At 37.0% G+C, this 20,189-nt stretch overlaps 1 protein-coding gene across 4 annotated transcripts in view; it reads left to right on the top strand.

Moving 5' to 3' along the window:
• LOC137818480 (glycine--tRNA ligase, chloroplastic/mitochondrial 2) overlaps window positions 1-20,189 on the top strand; it is a 34,785-nt gene that overhangs the window by 4,276 nt on the left and 10,320 nt on the right. For all 4 annotated transcript variants that reach the window (XM_068621933.1, XM_068621934.1, XM_068621936.1 and 1 more), the window contains 10 exons: window positions 1,821-1,937; window positions 2,060-2,161; window positions 3,808-3,934; window positions 6,073-6,156; window positions 6,382-6,468; window positions 6,796-6,897; window positions 6,982-7,045; window positions 7,149-7,204; window positions 8,300-8,371; window positions 8,510-8,592. In XM_068621933.1, coding sequence (XP_068478034.1) covers window positions 1,821-1,937; window positions 2,060-2,161; window positions 3,808-3,934; window positions 6,073-6,156; window positions 6,382-6,468; window positions 6,796-6,897; window positions 6,982-7,045; window positions 7,149-7,204; window positions 8,300-8,371; window positions 8,510-8,592 — 894 coding nt within the window. The remainder of the gene's footprint in view (window positions 1-1,820; window positions 1,938-2,059; window positions 2,162-3,807; window positions 3,935-6,072; window positions 6,157-6,381; window positions 6,469-6,795; window positions 6,898-6,981; window positions 7,046-7,148; window positions 7,205-8,299; window positions 8,372-8,509; window positions 8,593-20,189) is intronic.

Here is a 20,189-nt window from a genome sequence, read left to right as displayed (position 1 = left end):
CTCTTATAGGCTTTGATTCTATCTTAGAAAGTAGAATTTAAGCCTAACTCAACCTCACAAAATCGGATTTAAGGTGAGGTTTGCACCCCACTTATATGATATAATTTGATCATATCTTTAGTCAATGTGAGATCTCCAACACATTCTCATTTACTAAGAACTAGACATCTCAATTGTGAGAATAGAGGGGACCCAATAGTGGGTGACACGATAGGCTCAAACTTTATTAGGATAGACTCTAATACCATTTTAGAAAGTGAACTTTAAGCCTAAATTAATCTCACAAAATTGACTTGTTAGGTGAGGTGTACATCTATTTATATACTATAATTTGGTAGATGTAAGATTTGAAACACATATAAAAAACTTTTTTGATGAGGGAAAAAATGCTTATGTTCAGATGGCCATTTTCTTGGTTTAAATTGAGTGGTAAATGTAGAGAAGGACAAGGAAAGTTAAAAAGACAACTGAAACGCTGTAGTAAGAACATACTTTCTTTCAACTAAGAGTTCATGTTTTGAAATGAGACTCTTGTTAAGGACAAAACATCCTAGTAGGACAACCAAAGTACTGGAAAGCAAGTAAAACAAAGTTGAACAACATTAGGTCAAGAGACCTATAGTTTGGGTGTGGAAGAAGAGAGGAATACAAGTGATAACTAAAGGCCATAAAAGGCAAATCCTGCACTAATGACCTTGGACATCTATGTCAATTTTGTAGTTCCCTACTTATTATAATTGGAAAAGCATAGCAAAACAGTTGAACTGTATTATGCTTCCTCTTTCATATTCCTCTTAATTATTTCGTTTTTCACTGGAAGAACAATAGAGCTTTGGTTATACAATGGATGATGCAAATGCCTTGTTGTGGAACAGCCTTTGCCAAAGTGCTTAGAAAGACACAGGAAGATTGGAATAGAAATCGAGTAATTGTATAGATGAAAATATTGAAGACTCTGGTAAGGGTTGACTGAACTTGAGCCTTAGGTAATATATATCACAAAGTGTGAAGATCTCTTGTTTTAAAAAAATTGGGGATGGATATGAATTATTTATCAGTATCAGCCATGGAATACACGTGAGAGGTGCTTAGTAGATAAAACATAAGGACAATTCTGGTTTAATATGAATAAAATATATTAGTTATAGACGCTATGTTGATACATCAACCATTCTAGTGGTTTATTCATCCTAAATTATGAATATGTTCACTGGTTATCCTAAATATCAGGATAAAAATTAGATCTGACAGGCACCCAATTGCTAGCAAAGGAAAAAAGTTAAGCTTGGTTTTCTTGTTTCTCTTTTTGTGAGAATATCTTGTCCCCCCTTTTTTGTTATAATTTCCTCCTCACCATTGATATATTTGCATTCTTCTAAATAAAAAATGACATTTAAACGACTGTCACACTCAAGCTTCCAAGAATATTGTTCTCCTCAGTTTTTGTGATTTTGGCTATAGTCATGCAAAATGGGTTGTTTTAGTGTTTTTCATTACGCGTACACTTCATTGCAGTTGATCATTATAAATTCTTATAAACTTGAATTTTGAAGTAATGCACAATTATATCATATTTCAATATGAATTTTATTAGAGAGCTTAATGATATCAATTTATATAATTTCTTGAATTTCGCCCTGCATAACTCAACCCGAAGCTCTAGTATAGTCAATAGTGGTTCTCAACTGTTATAATCTACATATCTCAGTTTTTTAGGGCATTCCTTAGTGGCAGCATTTTTTAGATTCTTATGGGTCCCTAATTTTTAGTAATATTGACTTTGTTGTTGATTAATGGTGACTATATTTTGCCCTTTCTAGGAAGGAAATGAGTGCATATTACTTGGAGCATGCTAGTGTTGATCACGTTCAAAAACATTTTGATTTCTTTGAGGAGGAAGCTCGTAGCTTACTTTCTTCTGGCTTTGCAATCCCTGCGTATGTTTATGACATTTAAATGTTCTATTTATTGGATTTATTTCCTCTTATCATCTATTCAATATGCTTTCTGTTTCTTCTCTGTCCGTGCTTCTGATGTACGTTTTACCACTACATGCTAGGTATGATCAGCTCCTGAAAACATCTCATGCTTTTAATATCTTAGACTCCAGAGGCTTTGTTGGAGTAACAGAGCGAGCTCGTTATTTTGGTCGCATGCGTAGGTAATGCTCTGTGACATCAGTAAATGAAGCAGCTATATATATTTGTATCACTTTGATAGTTTTGTTAAGTCATAATCACAATTGAAAATTAATCCTTGAGATTGTCATGATATTGTCCTGTGAAAATCTCTCAAATCAAAAGTTGGAGACATTAGTGATATTTTTTTCCGAAGTTCTTGTCTTTAATATTATCATCTATGGTATTCTTGTTTAAATGCTGAAACAATTCTGTTCTTGACTTCTTTTTTGTCTAGTGCAAAATATTCATCACATATCAATCAGATATGGAAATCTAGGATTCATGAACTTTAAGGCTTTTTGTCTTGTCTTCTAAGTTAGAAATTTTGGGAGAGTAATATGTTGTTATTTATGGCCCAGACTTGTACAATTTTGATATAAGCAAGATCGAAGTACACACAGTTATGAGGAAACTACTGTGTTATTTCTTCTGTGGATACATGTATTTGCCTGATTTGAATTTAGGAAAATGAAGAAATGATCCCAATTCCAATATGATCTCTGGATCCTTCGTCAGCCCATATTGTTCTTGAAAGAATACCCATTGTTAAGAAGATTAAACCTAGACTAGTAACATATAACCGCAATTATCCAATTGTTGAACAAATAGAAGAAAAACTAGTTTTGTTTTATAAAACATCTTTCTTTCATTCATATATTTCATTTCAGCAGAAGAAAATGACTCATTTAAAAACTAAAAAGTTTTGCTTAAATGAACTGAAACAGGAAATGGGTAGTGCCTTTATCTCAGAGTCCTTACTCTCTCCCTCACTCTTCTATATCTCCCCATTTGTTGTCTTCCCCCTTCTCCTTTTATATTTGTTGAATCACAAGGTTTTCAACGGATAGGCGAGAGGAGAAAAGAAAGAAAAGACATTATCCTTGAATTATTAATAGGATTTGCTCCAATGATCTTGTGTAAAAGACTAAGCCACTGACCCTTATGATACTAATTAATAGACTCCTAATTCTACTTAAAGAAAAAGAAACAAATCATGATAATTAATAAAAGTATGAACACTAATCCTAGGAGATATTCTAGGATAATAAAACCAATCTTTAAGGACAATTTAAGATACTAAGATAACAAACCAATCCTAAGAGATAATTTAAGTAATAAATTAAATATATTTTTTTAATATTCTAACTGCATTCATGCAGGTAAAAAAATTTCCTTCCTTATTGTTCCTCTTTATTGCCTCACTCACAGGAAATTTGTAACCTTAACCATTCCCTCCTATTATCTCAACTCCCCTTGATTCCTTCCTTGCAATCTGTTACATCAACCATGAACCATTGCGCTGCTGAGAGGAGCAGATCCTCTGCACTCCTTCCTAACATTAAACTTAGTAATGAGTGGCTTCCTAATGGATTCATGCTACTCTTGCATAGTTGTAACTATAAGCTATTTTCTACTTTAAAACACACTAGAGGGAGTATAATGGTCATCAAGTTAAGGTATCCTTACACTTCAGCTCAAATCTAGTGTTCATTTGTGGATGTTTGGATTTTTTAGGGTTTTAGTATATACTGTTTATCACATTAGTTTGTTAGTTATTTTGTTATCTTGTATGCTTCTTTCTCTTGATTCTCTACATTTCATGTTTTTTCCATCCTGGTTTTTCCAGTTTGGCTCGCCAATGTGCTCAACTGTGGTTGAAGACAAGAGAGATGCTTGGCTTTCCCCTTGGTTTTATCTCTGAACCTGATCATTTTGTATTGCCAAAAGGAGTTTTGGAAGCTGCATGTGTGAAGGTTAGTTTGCATGTGGATCAGTCCCGTCAATCTATCCTGTGTGAAATTTTGATGTTTGTTTCAGGCAATTTTTTTCCTTTGGAATTTCTGTTTCCAAGTTTCTTTATAGTTTTATCTGCTTTTTTTATTTATTTAAAACACGACTCAAATAAGCCTCACTTACAGGTATCTGAGCAATTCTTCTTGTGTTGGATTAGGTCTTGAATAGGCATTATTGAACAACTGTTTTGTGTTGTACCTATCTCTGTACCTTGACCTCTAGATATTACTCTTCTTATTCTTTACTCTTCTCTCTCTTATATTGTATCTGAACTACCATTGTTATTAAAATATGAGAACCTAAGAGAGGGGAATTAAACTCTAATATATATTTCTTTTCTCTTTCGTTTATCATAAGTTGGTATTAGAGTGGGTCGATTCCGCTTTGCCTATCTCTGTCTTGTCCACCACCATCAACCATTGTTGCTTCGTCTTCTGAAATTAGGGTTTGGTGCGCCTGGAGGAGTGCGATCCACTGTTGGTGGTCCCGTGACAAAACTCTGCCAGACGACATCTTTCTCTTAGCCAAACCTAAGCAAGTGTGCCTACATCGCCTTCCTGTGGCTGGAATTCATTTGGTCCACCGCCAATTGACTCGTTGGCACCTGCTGAGCACATTTATGTTGTTGTTTCTCGTTTAGGTGCTGTTTGGTGCAAGGGTCAAGGTTTCCTCATGGTTTCTCTGTCCTGCAATCTTATTTTTCCTTCACGGGATTGTTTGCCTCTACCCTATTTCAACATGTCTTTAGGAACTACCACCTCTTTTTTAGGGACTCCTATTATAACTTCTGAGAAACTAAATGGAAAACACCACATGTCTTGGTTTGCTTCCTTTGAACTTTGGTTCCTTGGTCAAGGTTTTTGTGATCACCTAGAAGAAGATGGAGTTAAAGTACCATCAGATTAAGCTTCGGAAGAAAACTGATTTTCAGCTTTGTGCTTTATTGTAACAGTAAGTGGAACCCAATATTTTGAGCACTCTTGGATCATTCAAGACATGTAACTCTTTTTGGAAAAAAACTCAAAATGTTTTTGCAAATGATATCCAACGTCTTTATAATTCTGCTAATCGATTGGCCTCTCAAGCAAACTGATAATGACATGATGTCTTTAATTGCTGAAGCTTAATCAAGAATTGAATATGCTCCTGGAGGTTGATTTATTAGATGCAATGAAAATGAAGTTGGATAAGTTTATATGTTTATGATCCTTCATGTTAGGAATCCAAATTTTGATCATGTTTGTGATCAAAGTTGAACTAGTCAAGAAGTTGCTTATGTGGAAATCTTGACAACATGACTTTTTTGTGTTCCAACTCTTAAGAGTAGAAATTTTCAAGAATATGCAGAGTCTTCTGCCATGGTATCTACTTGTGGAAGAGGAGGTCATAGCACTAGTTGAGGGCGAGGTGGTAGAGGACGTCCTCAATGCACGTGTTGTAAAAGAATAGGTCATACTCAAGGAAATTGCTACTCTTTGCATGACTTTCCTAACAAGACAACTAATATTTCCAATCTAAAGTTGTTGAACCAAAGTTCTCTAATGCAGAATATTAGGAATATTTGAGGTTGAAATCCAATAGTGCAATCTTTTACAACTATGAACCTGTCAACAACTTGCATTTCACAATATGTGGAGAGTCAAAGTCCATGAATTGAAGAAGTAACTCACCTTTCTAACAACAATTAGAACTCATGGTCTTGTTATGTTGAGATCCGTACAATGATGCTTAGGTTTTCTAGTGGCTTCCCATGTCTTGTTGGAAATATGACCTCGTAGGCTTAACTGGTTTCTCCTAGAATGTCATCTTTCTCTAAAACGGCTGAATTGTATTTCCTATACTGTTCTCTTATAGCAGAATTGTTACTGTTTGCAGGTATCCTTGCTTCAAAGAACATTCCGTCTTGTATTTGATTTTACATGTATAATTTCTGGATGTAGTTTATTTGATTCTTAACTCAATACAAACTTTAGACTGGATTGGAAAACTTAATCTTTCAATATTTAGCTTGAGCAAGAGTATATTTATTGATTATTTTCCACAAATTTATTCATATATTAATATTAATGTAAATTATATCTTTTCTCTGGTTATATAGGTGCATGATCATTCAAGAGCATTTGTTCTTGAAATTGGGACTGAAGAGATGCCGCCTCAAGATGTTGTTGATGCCAGTAATCAAGTATAACTTGTTTTCATCTAATTAAAAATCATGAATATAGTAACCTCCAATTTATCATTTGTTTAACTTCTCATCTGGATTTCAAATGTGTTCTTTTTCACTTTTACGTGATATAAGTTGTTTCAGCTATTTTCTAGATAATTATTGTTATTTTTCCTGTGAATTATTATTATTATTATTATTATTCATTGTTTAACATTGATTTTACTATGCTGGTCATTGTAGCTGAAAGATTTAGTGCTGCAACTGCTTGAACGGCAAAGGCTAAACCATGGTGAAGTGCAAGCTTTTGGCACTCCGCGTAGATTAGTGGTGCGGAAATAAACTGTCTTTCATATGCAATTCTTGTTTCTTAATGTGTTGCATTATTCCTCATCCTTATTGTTCATACCCTCTAAGTGTTACCTCATTATATAATCTATGTTCTGTATAAAAGGATAAAATCTTATGTGAAGCATTTGCAGTAATTCCTATCCAGGATTAATAGATAGTATCACCAAAAAGTATGGATAGAATCATAAATACAACAGTTGAAATTTATGTTTTGTTCTTGCAAACGTTATAAAATATTCAAATTTTAGAATTCTTCAGATATGTAATGACTGTAATCATAAATTTTTCATATTGTGAACTTCACAGGTTGCTGTTCAAAATCTTTACACAAAACAGGCTGAAAAGGAGGTTGAAGTTCGAGGTCCTCCTGTGTCAAAAGCATTTGATCATGAGGGAAATCCCACAAAGGTTTTACTATGCTTGAGGCTTTTATTTTTATCGTAAGTGTTGATGTTCATGAAATGGTGCCTACATTTATATTTTTTGTATCAGGCCATTGAGGGTTTTTGTCGTAGATACTCTGTACCACTGGACCTAGTATACAGAAAGGTCGATGGTGAGTATTCAGAAGCAGAAAGACTTGTTGAGTGAGTGTATTTTACTGCTAATATACCTCTGTACCATAAGTTCAGTCCTTTAATAGGTACTTGATGTTGCAGGGAAAACAGAATATGTTTATGCACATGTAAAGGAGTCTTCAAGATATGCTTTGGAGGTTTTTGTTCTTTTTTCCTTGTCTTGCCTTTTTGTGGGTTTTATATGTTCTGTTAAAACAAGTATTGCAAATGTGAGTGTCTGTTTCTTAAAGGTATTTGTTTAAATAGGCCAATATACCACGACATATTCTAATAATATGATTTATAAATGTTGTATATAGGATCAACTGAGCACTTCATAAAATGAAATGAGGCTTAAGATAATAGTGCAATATTGTACGCTTGGTTTCACTAAAAAGTGCTTTGTGAACTTAATAGTCTTAAAGATTTTGGAGATGTACAAACCCAATAGTGTAGGAATGCCAGCTGTTTTGATGAATGAGTTTGGATTATCTCCAGTTAGTTACCTATGTTAAACATGGGAGACTGATTTAGATTGAAGTCCCAATTATCACGAGACAGTACACTGTTTATGATATATAATATTTAGTTAAAGATACCTAATTTCTTCTGTTTACAGCTATATCATTCATAAATATGCTTAATTTTTCCATTTGTTTCTCATTGAATACATAATAAAAGGAAATTCAAGGCATATCCACTTGAGATAGATTCAAGGACAAGTTCTGACCACGGTTCCATGATATCATGCAAGACTTCTGAGATGTGAATGTTACAACTGTCATCTAGGGTTTATTTCTCTGTGCTCTGTGAACTTCATAGTCTTAAAGACAACATTTTGGAGATGTACAAACCTAATGGAATGTAGAGAATGCCAACTGTTTTGATTATGTCCAGTTAGTTACCTATGCTAAACTTGGGAGACTGATTTTGATTGAAGTCCCAATTATCACAACAGTACACTATTTGTGATATCTAATAGTTTAGCAAAAGATACCTAATTTCTTCTGTTTACAGTTATATCATTCATAAATATGGTTAATCTTTCCAATTGTTTCTCATCTAATACACAATAAAAGGAAATTCAAGGCAAATTCACTTGAGATAGATTCAAGGACAAGTTCTAACCACGGTTCCATTCAAGAGTTTTGAGATGTGAATCTTACAACCTGTCATCTAGGGTTTATTTCTCTGCCTCTTACAGACTTTATATGAAAAATGCTATAGCTGCTGATTTGTTATACTTTTATCAGGTCTTGTCTGAAGATTTGCCTGCTACTATTGCTAAAATTTCTTTTCCGAAGACAATGCGTTGGAATTCTCAGGTAACATGACAACTATCCTCTGCAACATGAAGTTATAAATAATTGAAGATTATATAATGCTATCACGCTGTTTTATTGTGGAGTAAAGGAAATCACTGGTTACATAAATTAACATGTTTCTATACTTTTAATATACAGGTGATGTTTAGCAGGCCTATCCGTTGGATTTTAGCTCTGCATGGAGATGTAGTAGTCCCATTTACGTTTGCTGGGGTGATAAGGTAATTTATTCTTTTTAGATATTATCTCTACTTTGCCCTCTCCTAAACCATGTGTCATTCCGGACTTTGTGCCTATGAGTTGTATGCTTACTCATAACTGTTTCCATGTCTTTTGAAGAGATTTTATAAACTAAACACTATTAGCAGATCCCCAATTAAATAGGCTGGTTAGTCTAAGTTATCTGGCTGTAACAGTTAGCTGATTAGAGAAGAAGATAGATGATTGAAAATTATTATAAGCTAGGTTTTTAAATTGTGATTTCTGTTACATTGCATTACATTATGTTTTTTGCAGTTATGGGTATTATTGTATAATCAATGATGTAGATAAGGGTCGGTGTGAATTGTGCACACCTTGACACAGCTTTATAAAATTTCATGTATTGGCCATACTCTGGGTAAGATGATCTACATAACCCTGACTCTTAAGTCATAGTTTAATGTTTGAAGCCCAAGTATCATAATTAGTGTCATTCAATTTGTCATAATTAGTATAGATGGATGGGTCAGGCATAGTGGCAGCAGAAGAGGCCATAGATGAAGGTGAGAGAGAAACACCTTAGAAGAGAGAGAAAAATCCTAAAATTAACCGGGCTCCGATAAAAAAAGACAAGGCCAGATCCAGCACTAGGATGGTGAGGCAATCCCGTGAATATGAAGCGTCGTCGGAACGGACAACTGACGTGCAGCCACGCATTGTGGCAGTGAACTACAGAGAGGAGGTGCATGAGAGCGTGTGCGGACTTTGATTGTCGTGATCCTGATGGCATGGTGGTTGCCTGGCCAAGACAAACCCAACGGTGATGTCGCCAGTCCAAACAGTGGCGCATCGGTGGGAGCGAAAAAAAAGTCCGGTGAGCAGTGGGTTTATCGGGAAGTCAAGGATTTTACCCTAGCTTTATATACCATATTAAAATGAAGGAGAATAAAATAGGATAAATACCTTGTGTGTATTGACCACATAGGGTTATGCTTATACAGTGATAAATCAAACAAAAAGTATGAGCTAAGTCCATTACATTGGCTGTTATATCTAACAGTAACGAAAAGACCTCTGTTGAGATTATCATTGATGAAGTGTCTACCAATTTCAATATATGTTTGGTCCTATGAAGTTGTACTTGTTTATGAGCAATGCTCATGACTGATTTGTTATCATAGTACAATTGCATAGTGATGCAAACTTTTATTTTAAGGTCCTCTATCTAGTATGATTTTTATCCAGAGTTCTTCACACATACTTTGAGCAAGGGTTCCAAATTCAGCTTTTACACTAGAATGAGATACTGTGTGTTTTTTGCTTTTTATTTCATGAGTGAAAATAATAAACAGTTCAGTTTGTTTGCAAAGTTTTCTATTGTTCAATTTCTTTGAGAAAACATAAAGCAAAAATGTTCAGATTACATGCGGTTGCCAGTAAACAATAAAATGGCAACCAATAAATGCTCAGAGTACACAGATGTTTCCGGAAAGCAAAAACACTCAGAGTGTAGTGACTGTTGGGAAGTGAAAATGCTCAAAGGGCACGATAATTGTCAAAAGAAAAATCTGTCCTAAAATTGTCAACAGTGAAAAATACTTGCTGGAAAAACATCAGCGGATAACCATAGTGCTGACTATAAGAGTATAGAGAGAAGGAGAGATTAGAGAGAAGAAAGATAGAGAATGAGTAATCTTTATTATATGATTCAGTGTGTAATGTACAGGGAAGGCTGGGTATTAATAGTACCCAGTGCAGTAGTAATACAAAGTAAATGCAAACAGTTAAGACTGTTATACCTAATAACAGTTAATACTGTTATACCTAATATCCCCCCCTTAAATTGATGGTTTAGGATACACCATTAATTTATGCGAGAAGGCTGAAAACGGGCCAACACTTAAAGGTTTCGTAAAGACATCAGCAATCTGGAGTGTAGCAGGGACATGTAGAAGTTGTAACTGCTTTTTTTGGATAGCATCCCGAACAAAATGAAGGTCAAGTTCAAAGTGCTTGGTCTTGGAATGCATAATGGGATTGGATGCAAGGAGAACAGCGCCAAGATTATCAGATCGAATGGTGGGAAGAGTAGGAGGAAGACGAAGTTCAGTGAGCAGATTCTGTATCCACTTGAGTTCAGCAAGCGTGGCAGCAATGCTGCGATATTCAGCTTCTGTGGAGCTGCGAGAAACAACCTTTTGTTTCTTTGAAAGCCAAGCAATAGGATTCGATCCAAGATAAACAACAAGGCCTGAGGTGGATTTCCTGTCATCAGGGTCAGAACCCCAATCAGCATCAGCAAAGGCATTTAGTGAGTTGGGATGGGCGCGAAGATGAAGCCCATGAGTGGTAGTGCCAGCAAGGTAGCGGAGAATACGTTTAACAGCATTCCAATGGTGATGTTGAGGGTTGTTCATGAACTGGCACGCTCTGTTGACGCTATAGGCGAGTTCTAGACGAGTGATAAGTATATATTGAAGCGAGCCTACCACTGAGCGATAGAGGGAAGGATCGTCTACAACAGTGGTAGCGTCTTTTGTTAGACGAGTAGTGGAGAGCATGAGTGTTGGTTGAGGCTTGGAGGAGAGCATGTTGGTTTTATGGAGGAGGTCTTGAATGTATTTGGTTTGAGAGAGATGTAAGCCTCCATCCAATGTCCAAGTGGCTTCAACATCGAGAAAATAATGGAGAGTGCCAAGGTCTTTTAGAGCAAAATGCTGACTGAGGGAGTAAATCAGACGCTGAATGACAGTGTTAGAATTCCCTGTAATTAGAATATCATCAACATAAATTAGGACAAAAAGAGTAACGTTATTGTGGAAGTGAAGAAAGAGGGAGGTGTCACTTTTAGTGGGATGAAAACCAAGAGAGATTAAAGTAGTACTTAGCTTGTGAAACCGGGATCTAGGGGCTTGTTTCAACCCATAGAGAGCTTTGTTAAGTTTGCAAACAGTGTTGGAATCACCAGTTTCAAAGCCAGGAGGTTGAACCATGTATACAGATTCCTCAAGATCACCATACAAAAAGGCGTTATTAATATCAATTTGATTGACAGACCAGTTTAATTGAAGAGCTAGAGTAAGGATAATACGTATGGTGACAGGTTTTATCACAGGACTGAATGTTTCAAAATAGTCAAAACCTTGTTGCTGATGAAAACCTTTGGCGACGAGGCGAGCTTTATTTCGTTGAAAGGAGCCATCAGCATTGTATTTTATTTTGAAAATCCATTTGCAACCAATGGGTTGAACCCCAGGAGGAAGAGTGGTGAGAATCCAGGTGTTGTTCGTGGTTAGAGCAACAAACTCTTCCTGCATGGCGGAAAGCCATTGGGGAAGATGTAAGGCTTCTTTGGTGGATTTGGGAAGAGGCAAAACAGGTGCAGCAGTAAAGGCACTTGGACCAAGTAGAGCAGTTTTCGCGCGTGTAAGCATGGGGTGAGTGTTTTGAGGAGCAGGATTGAGGGGAGTGAAAGTAGTGGAAGACAAGTCAGAGTGAGATGACATAGAAGCAGTGGAATCAGGATGTTCATGGGAAGAATCTGAGGTGGTTGGTTGTGAGTCAGGAGGTGCTGGTTGAGATACATAAACAGGCGGTTGCTGAAAAACAGTTAAAGAGGGTGAAGAATCGGAGTGGGGGCTATTAGTGGGTGAAGAAACAGAAGAGAAAGGGTTAGATGAAACAGCATAGGGAAAAACAGATTCATTAAAAGTAACATGACGAGTAATATACATACGCCCAGTTGGAGAGAGGCACATGTAACCTTTGTGATTGGAGGCATAGCCAAGAAACGCACAAAGATGAACGAAAACTCATTTTATGTTTATTATGTGGGCGAAGAAGAGGATAACACGCACATCCAAAGGTTTTGTAAAAAGAATAATCAGGCTGTGAGTTAAACAACAGATAATATGGACTTTGATTGTTTAAAACAAATGTGGGTAAAACATTGATAATGGAAACAACGGTAGTGAAAGCATAGCCCCAGAAATGCATGGGTAATTTTGAACAAGCAAGTAAAGTCAATCCTATATCAACAATATGCCTATGCTTACGTTCAACATAACCATTTTGTTCATGAGTGTGAGGGCAGGTTAGACGATGAGATATGCCATTAGATAACAAGAAAGATTTAAAATAGAGAAATTCTTTTGCATTGTCAGTTTGAATGCTTAATAGAGGAAAACCAGTTTGTTTTTCAACATATAATTTGAAAGATTTGAAAACAGTAAGGGCTTGAGATTTAGCGTGAAGTAGAACCAAACATATCTAGTATAGGCATCCACAAAAGAGATGTAGTAAGTAGCACCATTAGTTGCAGGGGTAGCAGACGACCCCCAAATGTCAATGAAAACAAGCTGTAAAGGTTTAGAGTATATAGTTTGAGAAGCATTAAAAGGAAGTTGTTGGGACTTGCCAACAACACAGGATTCACAGAATTCACGTTTAGCAGTAAAAGGTATATTACAAATCTTCATAATTTGGTGAATCACTCTTGGTTGGGCATGACCAAACCGGGAGTGCCACAAATGATAAGCAGAAGAGCCAGTAGTAATAGCAGTATTGTGAGCAGAATAAAGTGCAGTTTGAACAAGATTTGGAAATGTTAGATATTATTATATATAATTAGATATTATTTGATATTATGAGATATTATAGATATTGCTAAATATCTCATATTTATGTAATGGGCTTAGCCCATATGTTTCTTTTTCCTATATAAACATAACCCTATGTGTTCAATATACACAAGGGATTTACCCTATTCTTTCTTTTCCTTTAATATGGTATCAGAGCATAAGGTTAGAGTTTAGGGTTTAGGGTTCAATTTTTATTGGTGAACCCACTATTCACTGGAATTTTCCAGCCACCACCCCACTGTCTCGCCGTACCCGCCTCCGGACCTTCACTGGACCTTCGCCGGAACTTCGCCGGAGACGCCGCCGGAATCGCTGTCGGAGCCTTCATCTTTGTTGCTCCCGCCAATTAACCGGTGACTGGATTTGTCCTTATCTTTTATGGCTTCTTCCGCTTCCACTGCCACTATGGCTTCTTCAATCATTATGCCGGATTCATCTATTTATACTAATTACGTCAATGTTCATCTTTCCATTGACAAATTGGATGGAACCAATTATGACACTTGGGCATCAGATATTAAATTATGGCTTAAGAGTCAAGGTTATGTTGATCATCTTACTCATCCTACTCTTGCTGAAAATGAGGTTGTTCGTTGGTCGAAAATTGATGCTCAATTATGCATTGTTATCAAATCGACCATTCACTCATCTTTAAAACAAATTTTTCGTACCTATGAAACATGTTCAGAAGTTTGGGAACAAGCAAAATTATTATACACCAATGATACTCAACGTCTTTATGGTGTGTGTCAAAATCTTCTCACAATTGTTGCTCCCAAACGTCTTGATGGTACAATGGCAGAATATCTAGGTAAACTTCATGCTCTTCTTCATGATTTTAATGAGTTATTACCTCCTGCCTCTACTCCTTCTCAAGAACTAGAACAAAGATCCAAGTTCTTCATGTTATTGGGTTTACATGGTCTTCCTGATGATTATTCTCACGTTCGTGATCAAATTTTGGGATCTCCTATTGTGCCCAATTTTACTTCCACTTGTTCTACCCTTTTGCGCGTGCCAGGTAAACACACCGCTGATATAACGTCTCATGTTGATGACTCTTCTGCTTTAGTATCTCAGCATAATGATCGTACTCGCCCTCACAAGCCGGGCAAAGGGTGTCACAAGTGTGACCATTGTGGCAAACTTGGCCACAAAATTGACAGATGTTATGCCTTACATGGTCGTCCTCCTAGATCTGTTGCGGTTGCTCAAATTGCCCCTGTGCAACCTTCTACCATGGACCATACTTCAATTGATACCCCAAGCCAGCCTGCTATTTTCAATGAATTTCTTAAATGGTATGAGGATCGTCAGAACCCTAGTTCCACGGCTTCTGTTGCACATTCAGGTACATCTTTTGTTGGCCTCACTCACTCCACTTCCCATGGCCCTTGGGTTCTAGATTCAGGTGCCACTGATCACATTACTGGTAATAAATCTTTTTTCTCTTCCCTATCTACTACGGGTTATTTACCTTCAGTTACCATGGCCAATGGATATAGGGTACCATCACATGGTGTTGGTACTATTAATCTTTTTTCATCTTTATCTATTGATAATGTTCTTTATGTCCCTGGGTCTCCATTTAACTTATTATCCATTAGTCGTCTCACTCGTTCCCTTGACTGTGTTATTTCTTTTACCAAAGATTCTGTTACTTTACAGGACCGGAGTTCGGGACGGATGATTGGCACCGGATGTGAGTCTCATGGACTTTATCAACTACAGATCTCTGCACATGTTGGCGCAATTATGGATTCTCCATCTCTCATTCATGCTCGGTTGGGTCATCCTAGTCTTGCCAAGATGCAATAGCTTGTTCCAAGTTTGTCTAATGTGTCTACTTTATCGTGTGAGTCGTGTCAGTTAGGGAAACACATTCGTAGTTCTTTTCCTCGTAGTGTCTCACAACGTGCTTCACCTCCTTTTGCCTTAGTTCACTCTGACATTTGGGGACCAAGTCGTATTAAGTCTAATTTAGGATTTCAGTATTTTGTTACTTTTATTGATGATTATTCAAGATGTACTTGGGTATTTTTAATGAAAAACCGTTCTGAGTTGTTTTCTATATTTCAAATATTTTACAATGAAATTAAAAATCAATTTGGAATTTCCATCCGAATTTTGCGCAGTGATAATGGACGTGAGTATCTTTCTCATTCTTTTAAAAATTTTATGGCTTCTCATGGTATTCTTCATCAAACTTCATGTGCTTATACACCTCAACAAAATGGGGTAGCTGAGCGCCAGAATAGACATCTTGTTGAAACAACTCGTACTATTTTAATCCATGGTGATGTTCCTCAGCGTTTTTGGGGTGATGCTGTTCTTAGTGCATGTTATCTCATTAATCGCATGCCATCTTCAGTTTTAGATAACAAAATTCCTCATTCTATTTTATTTCCACATGACCCTCTCCACTCTTTACCTCCCAAAGTTTTTGGGTCCACATGTTTTATTCATAATTTTAGTCCTGGTCTTGATAAATTATCTCCTAAGTCACACAAATGTGTCTTTTTAGGGTTCACTAGATCACGAAAAGGATATAAATGTTTCTCACCGTCTTTAAACCGTTATTTTATTTCAGCAGATGTCACCTTCAGTGAATCTTCCCTTTACTTTAAGTCTTGTCCTTCTCCTTCAATTTCTTCATCTAATCAAGTTAATATTCCTCTTGTTGTGCCTAGTGCACCTAACAATTCACCACCGCCGCCAACTCTTCAGGTGTATAGTCGTCGTCAACCGTCTCATCGTCCATCAGCAGACTCTATTCTGGTGCCAACACCTCATCCCCCTCCGGCTCCTATAGTTGAACCTCCGACTGTTGAACCTGATCTTCCTATTGCTATCCGTAAAGGTATACGTTCTACTCGTAATCCCTCTCCACATTATACTGCTTTGAGTTACCATAGACTATCTCAACCCTTTTATACCTGCCTTTCGTCTATTTCTTCTGTATCCATTCCAAAATCTGTAGGTGATGCCTTAGCCCATCCTGGTTGGCGCAGGCCATGCTTGATGAAATGAATGCGCTTCAGAATAATGGAACTTGGGAACTTGTTCCTTTACCATCTAGGAAATCTGTTGTTGGTTGCAGGTGGATTTTTGCTATCAAAGTTGGTCCTGAAGGTACTATTGATCGTCTCAAAGCTCGTCTTGTGGCTAAGGGTTATACCCAAATTTTTGGTTTAGACTATGGTGATACTTTTTCTCCAGTAGCAAAGATGGCCTCTGTTCGCTTATTCATAGCTATGGCTGCTCTTCAACAATGGCCTCTTTATCAACTGGATGTTAAAAATGCTTTTCTTAATGGGGATTTGCAGGAAGAAATTTATATGGAGCAACCTCCCGGTTTTGTTGCTCAGGGGGAGTCTTCTGGATTGGTATGTCGTCTTCGCAAATCCTTATATGGCCTCAAGCAGTCTCCTAGGGCTTGGTTTGGAAAATTTAGCAATGTTGTTCAACAATTTGGTATGACTCGCAGTGAAGGCGATCATTCAGTTTTTTATCGTCACTCGAGTGTTGGGTGTATCTATCTTGTAGTATATGTTGATGACATTGTTCTTACAGGCAGTGATCACCATGGCATCTCACAAGTAAAACAACACCTTTGTCAACACTTTCAGACCAAAGATCTTGGCAAACTCAGATATTTCTTGGGGATTGAGGTAGCACAATCCAATACTGGTATTGTTATCTCTCAAAGAAAATACGCATTAGATATTTTGGAGGAAATTGGGTTGATGAATTCGAAATCTGTTGATACTCCCATGGATCCCAACGTCAAGCTTCTACCCAATCAGGGGGAGCCTCTTTCAGATCCTGAGAAGTACAGGAGATTAGTTGGAAGATTGAACTATCTCACTGTTACTCGTCCTGATATTTCCTTTGCAGTCAGTGTGGTGAGTCAATTTCTTAATTCTCCATGTGAAGATCATTGGAATGCAGTCATTCGTATAGTGAAGTACATTAAAGGCTCTCCTGGAAAAGGTTTGTTATATGGTCATAATAACCATACTAAAGTCGTTTGTTATTCAGATGCTGATTGGGCAGGATCTCCATCTGATAGAAGGTCAACTTCTGGTTATTGTGTCTCCATTGGTGATAACTTGATTTCTTGGAAGAGCAAGAAACAAAGTGTTGTGGCAAGATCTAGTGCAGAAGCAGAATATAGAGCTATGGCCTCGGCTACTTGTGAGCTTATTTGGCTTAAACAGTTACTTAAAGAATTGCAATTTGGAGAGGTTACTCAAATGACACTGATATGTGATAATCAGGCTGCTCTTCATATTAGCTCAAATCCAGTTTTTCATGAAAGGACAAAACATATTGAGATTGATTGTCATTTCATTCGAGAAAAGATTATATCAGGAGATATCAAGACTGAGTTTGTTAATTCAAGTAATCAATTAGCAGATATTTTTACTAAACCCTTACGAGAACCTAGGATTGATTACATTTGTAACAAGCTGGGTACATATGATCTATATGCACCAGCTTGAGGGGGAGTGTTAGATATTATTAGATATAATTAGATATTATTTGATATTATAGATATTGTTAGATATCTCATATTTATGTAATGGGCTTAGCCCATATGTTTCTTTTTCCTATATAAACATAACCCTATGTGTTCAATATACACAAGGGATTTACCCTATTCTTTCTTTTCCTTTAATAGGAAACATATAAAGATCATCTTTAAGCTTGCCTTGGAGCAGGATTTCGTTGGTTCCCTGACGTTTAACAAGGCAAACATCAGCATGAAACTCAAAGTAAACGTGATTATCACTTGCAAACCTAGAAACACTTAACAAATTTTTAGAAATAGTAGGCACATGCAGAAGATGTTGTAAGGAGAAGGTATTATGGGTATTAAGATCTGTAAAACTGGCAGATCCAATAGAAGTAATAGGAAGCTGGAAACCATTACCTACAGCCACCTTTTCCGAACTTGTGTAAGGAGTGGTTGTGGAGAGATTGTTGCTGTTGGCAGTGAGATGGTGGGAGGCACCACTATCAGGATACCAAAGCGGGTCATGGAGAGTATTGGGGGTTCCGAGGATCGAAGGTTCATCATCACCAAGAGATGTAGAAAAAGGGGCAGTATTAGCAGTAACTTGAGATTGGGTAGAAGAATCAAATCTATGCCAGCAGTGAAGAGCAGTGTGGCCATATTTTCCACAAATTTGGCATTGCACCCGGGTTGAAGAAGAATTAGATGGTGTTTTGGGGAAGTTCTTAGAAGGTGTAAAACGAGGTTTTGAATAAAACCGTTGTTTAGCAAGAGCAGCGTGGCGGAAGGAGGAGGGATAATTTGTAGAACTGGAGTTGTAATGAGAGAAAGAATGTGGGACAGAAGCAATATTGGCCTGCAAAATGTGATCAACCGATTGTTTATTCCTTTCAATACGATTTTCTTAGGCAAGAAGCAGCACTTCAATGTCTGCTACTGTGTATGGGTCAAGGCGAGATGTGACAGAGGTGATAAAAGGGTCGTATTCGTCAGATAGCCCATCAAGAACAGCTTCAATGTGATCTTCTGTAGAAATTGGACAACCCACAGCAGCCAATTGGTCCACGGTTTTCTTGATATCAAGAAGGTAGGCAGAGATGGAGCGATCCTTCTTGGGTGTACGCAGCTGCTGTTTGTGCTTCTTTATTTGAGCACGAGTTTGAGACGCATAATGGGTCTGGAGTTTTTCCCATACTTGGTTTGAAGTTTCCAGTCCAACCATCTGAGTTAGGATACCTGCAGTCATAGATGCCAATAACCAGGCCAAGATTACCTGATCTTGACGATCATACTGGATGTATTTTGAATTAACAACTGGGGAAGAGTCTTCTTCGGCGGAGATGAAGCGTGGAGGAGTGCAAGAACCATCTAGAAAATAAAGAAGGTCAAGGCTGCAAAGGGTGGCATTAACCTACTGCCGCCAGACAAGGAAATTGTCTGGATCCAGTTTCAGATGGATTGGGGTATGAAAGATATGAGGGAGAAGAACCTCGGGTTTGGAGGAAAAATTTTCAGAATTGGGTTCAGTGGTAGATGACGAGGCCATTTTTGGCTCTGGATACCATATAAGAGTATAGAGAGAAGGAGAGATTAGAGAGAAGAAAGATAGAGAATGAGTAATCTTTATTATATGATTCAGTGTGTAATGTACAGGGAAGGCTGGGTATTAATAGTACCCAGTGCAGTAGTAATACAAAGTAAATGCAAACAGTTAAGACTGTTATACCTAATAACAGTTAATACTGTTATACCTAATACTGACTGCGAAAAGCTTGCCGAAATTAAGAAACCCATCAGAAATACATCAGCTATTTTTAACAATATCTTTTGTCGTAAACGGTTGCCTACAAAAATTGTTCTAAGCTTTTTATTTCATGAGTGAAAATATAAATAGTGCAGTTTGTTTACAAAGTTTTTTATCATTCAATTGTTTGAGAGAACACAATGGCTGTTGGAAAACAAATATGTTCATATAACATGTGGCTGCCAGTAAACAAGAAATGCTCAGAGTAGATGGATGTTGCCGGGAAGCAAAACGCTTAGAGTGCAGTGACCAGTTTGTCAGAAAAAAAAATCTGTCCAGAAAATGTCAACAGTGAAGAATACTTGCTGGAAAAAGTCCGCAGTTAACCATTATGCTGACTGCAAAAAGCTTTCCAGAATTAAGAAACTCTTTGGAATATGTCACCGGTAATTAATAATGTTGGCTATGAACATTAATGCCTACGAGAAACAGTGTATCCAATGTCAACAGTGATGGCAAGGAACAGTTCTTATTTATGTTGTTGACATAGCTACTTGATAATTACTTTATTTATTGCTTTTCACTTATCCTCCCTCAGTATTTTTATTTTACTGAAGATCGCTTACCAGAAACAAGAATATCATGAGGGAGTGAGGTGTGAGATTTCCAAATAGCAAAAAGTAAAAAGAAGACAAAAAATAAAACTTGGGAAAT

Source organism: Phaseolus vulgaris, chromosome 10 (assembly GCF_000499845.2).
Source record: "Phaseolus vulgaris cultivar G19833 chromosome 10, P. vulgaris v2.0, whole genome shotgun sequence".
Taxonomy (NCBI): Eukaryota; Viridiplantae; Streptophyta; class Magnoliopsida; order Fabales; family Fabaceae; genus Phaseolus; species Phaseolus vulgaris.
This window is presented reverse-complemented; position numbering and strand designations above follow the sequence as displayed.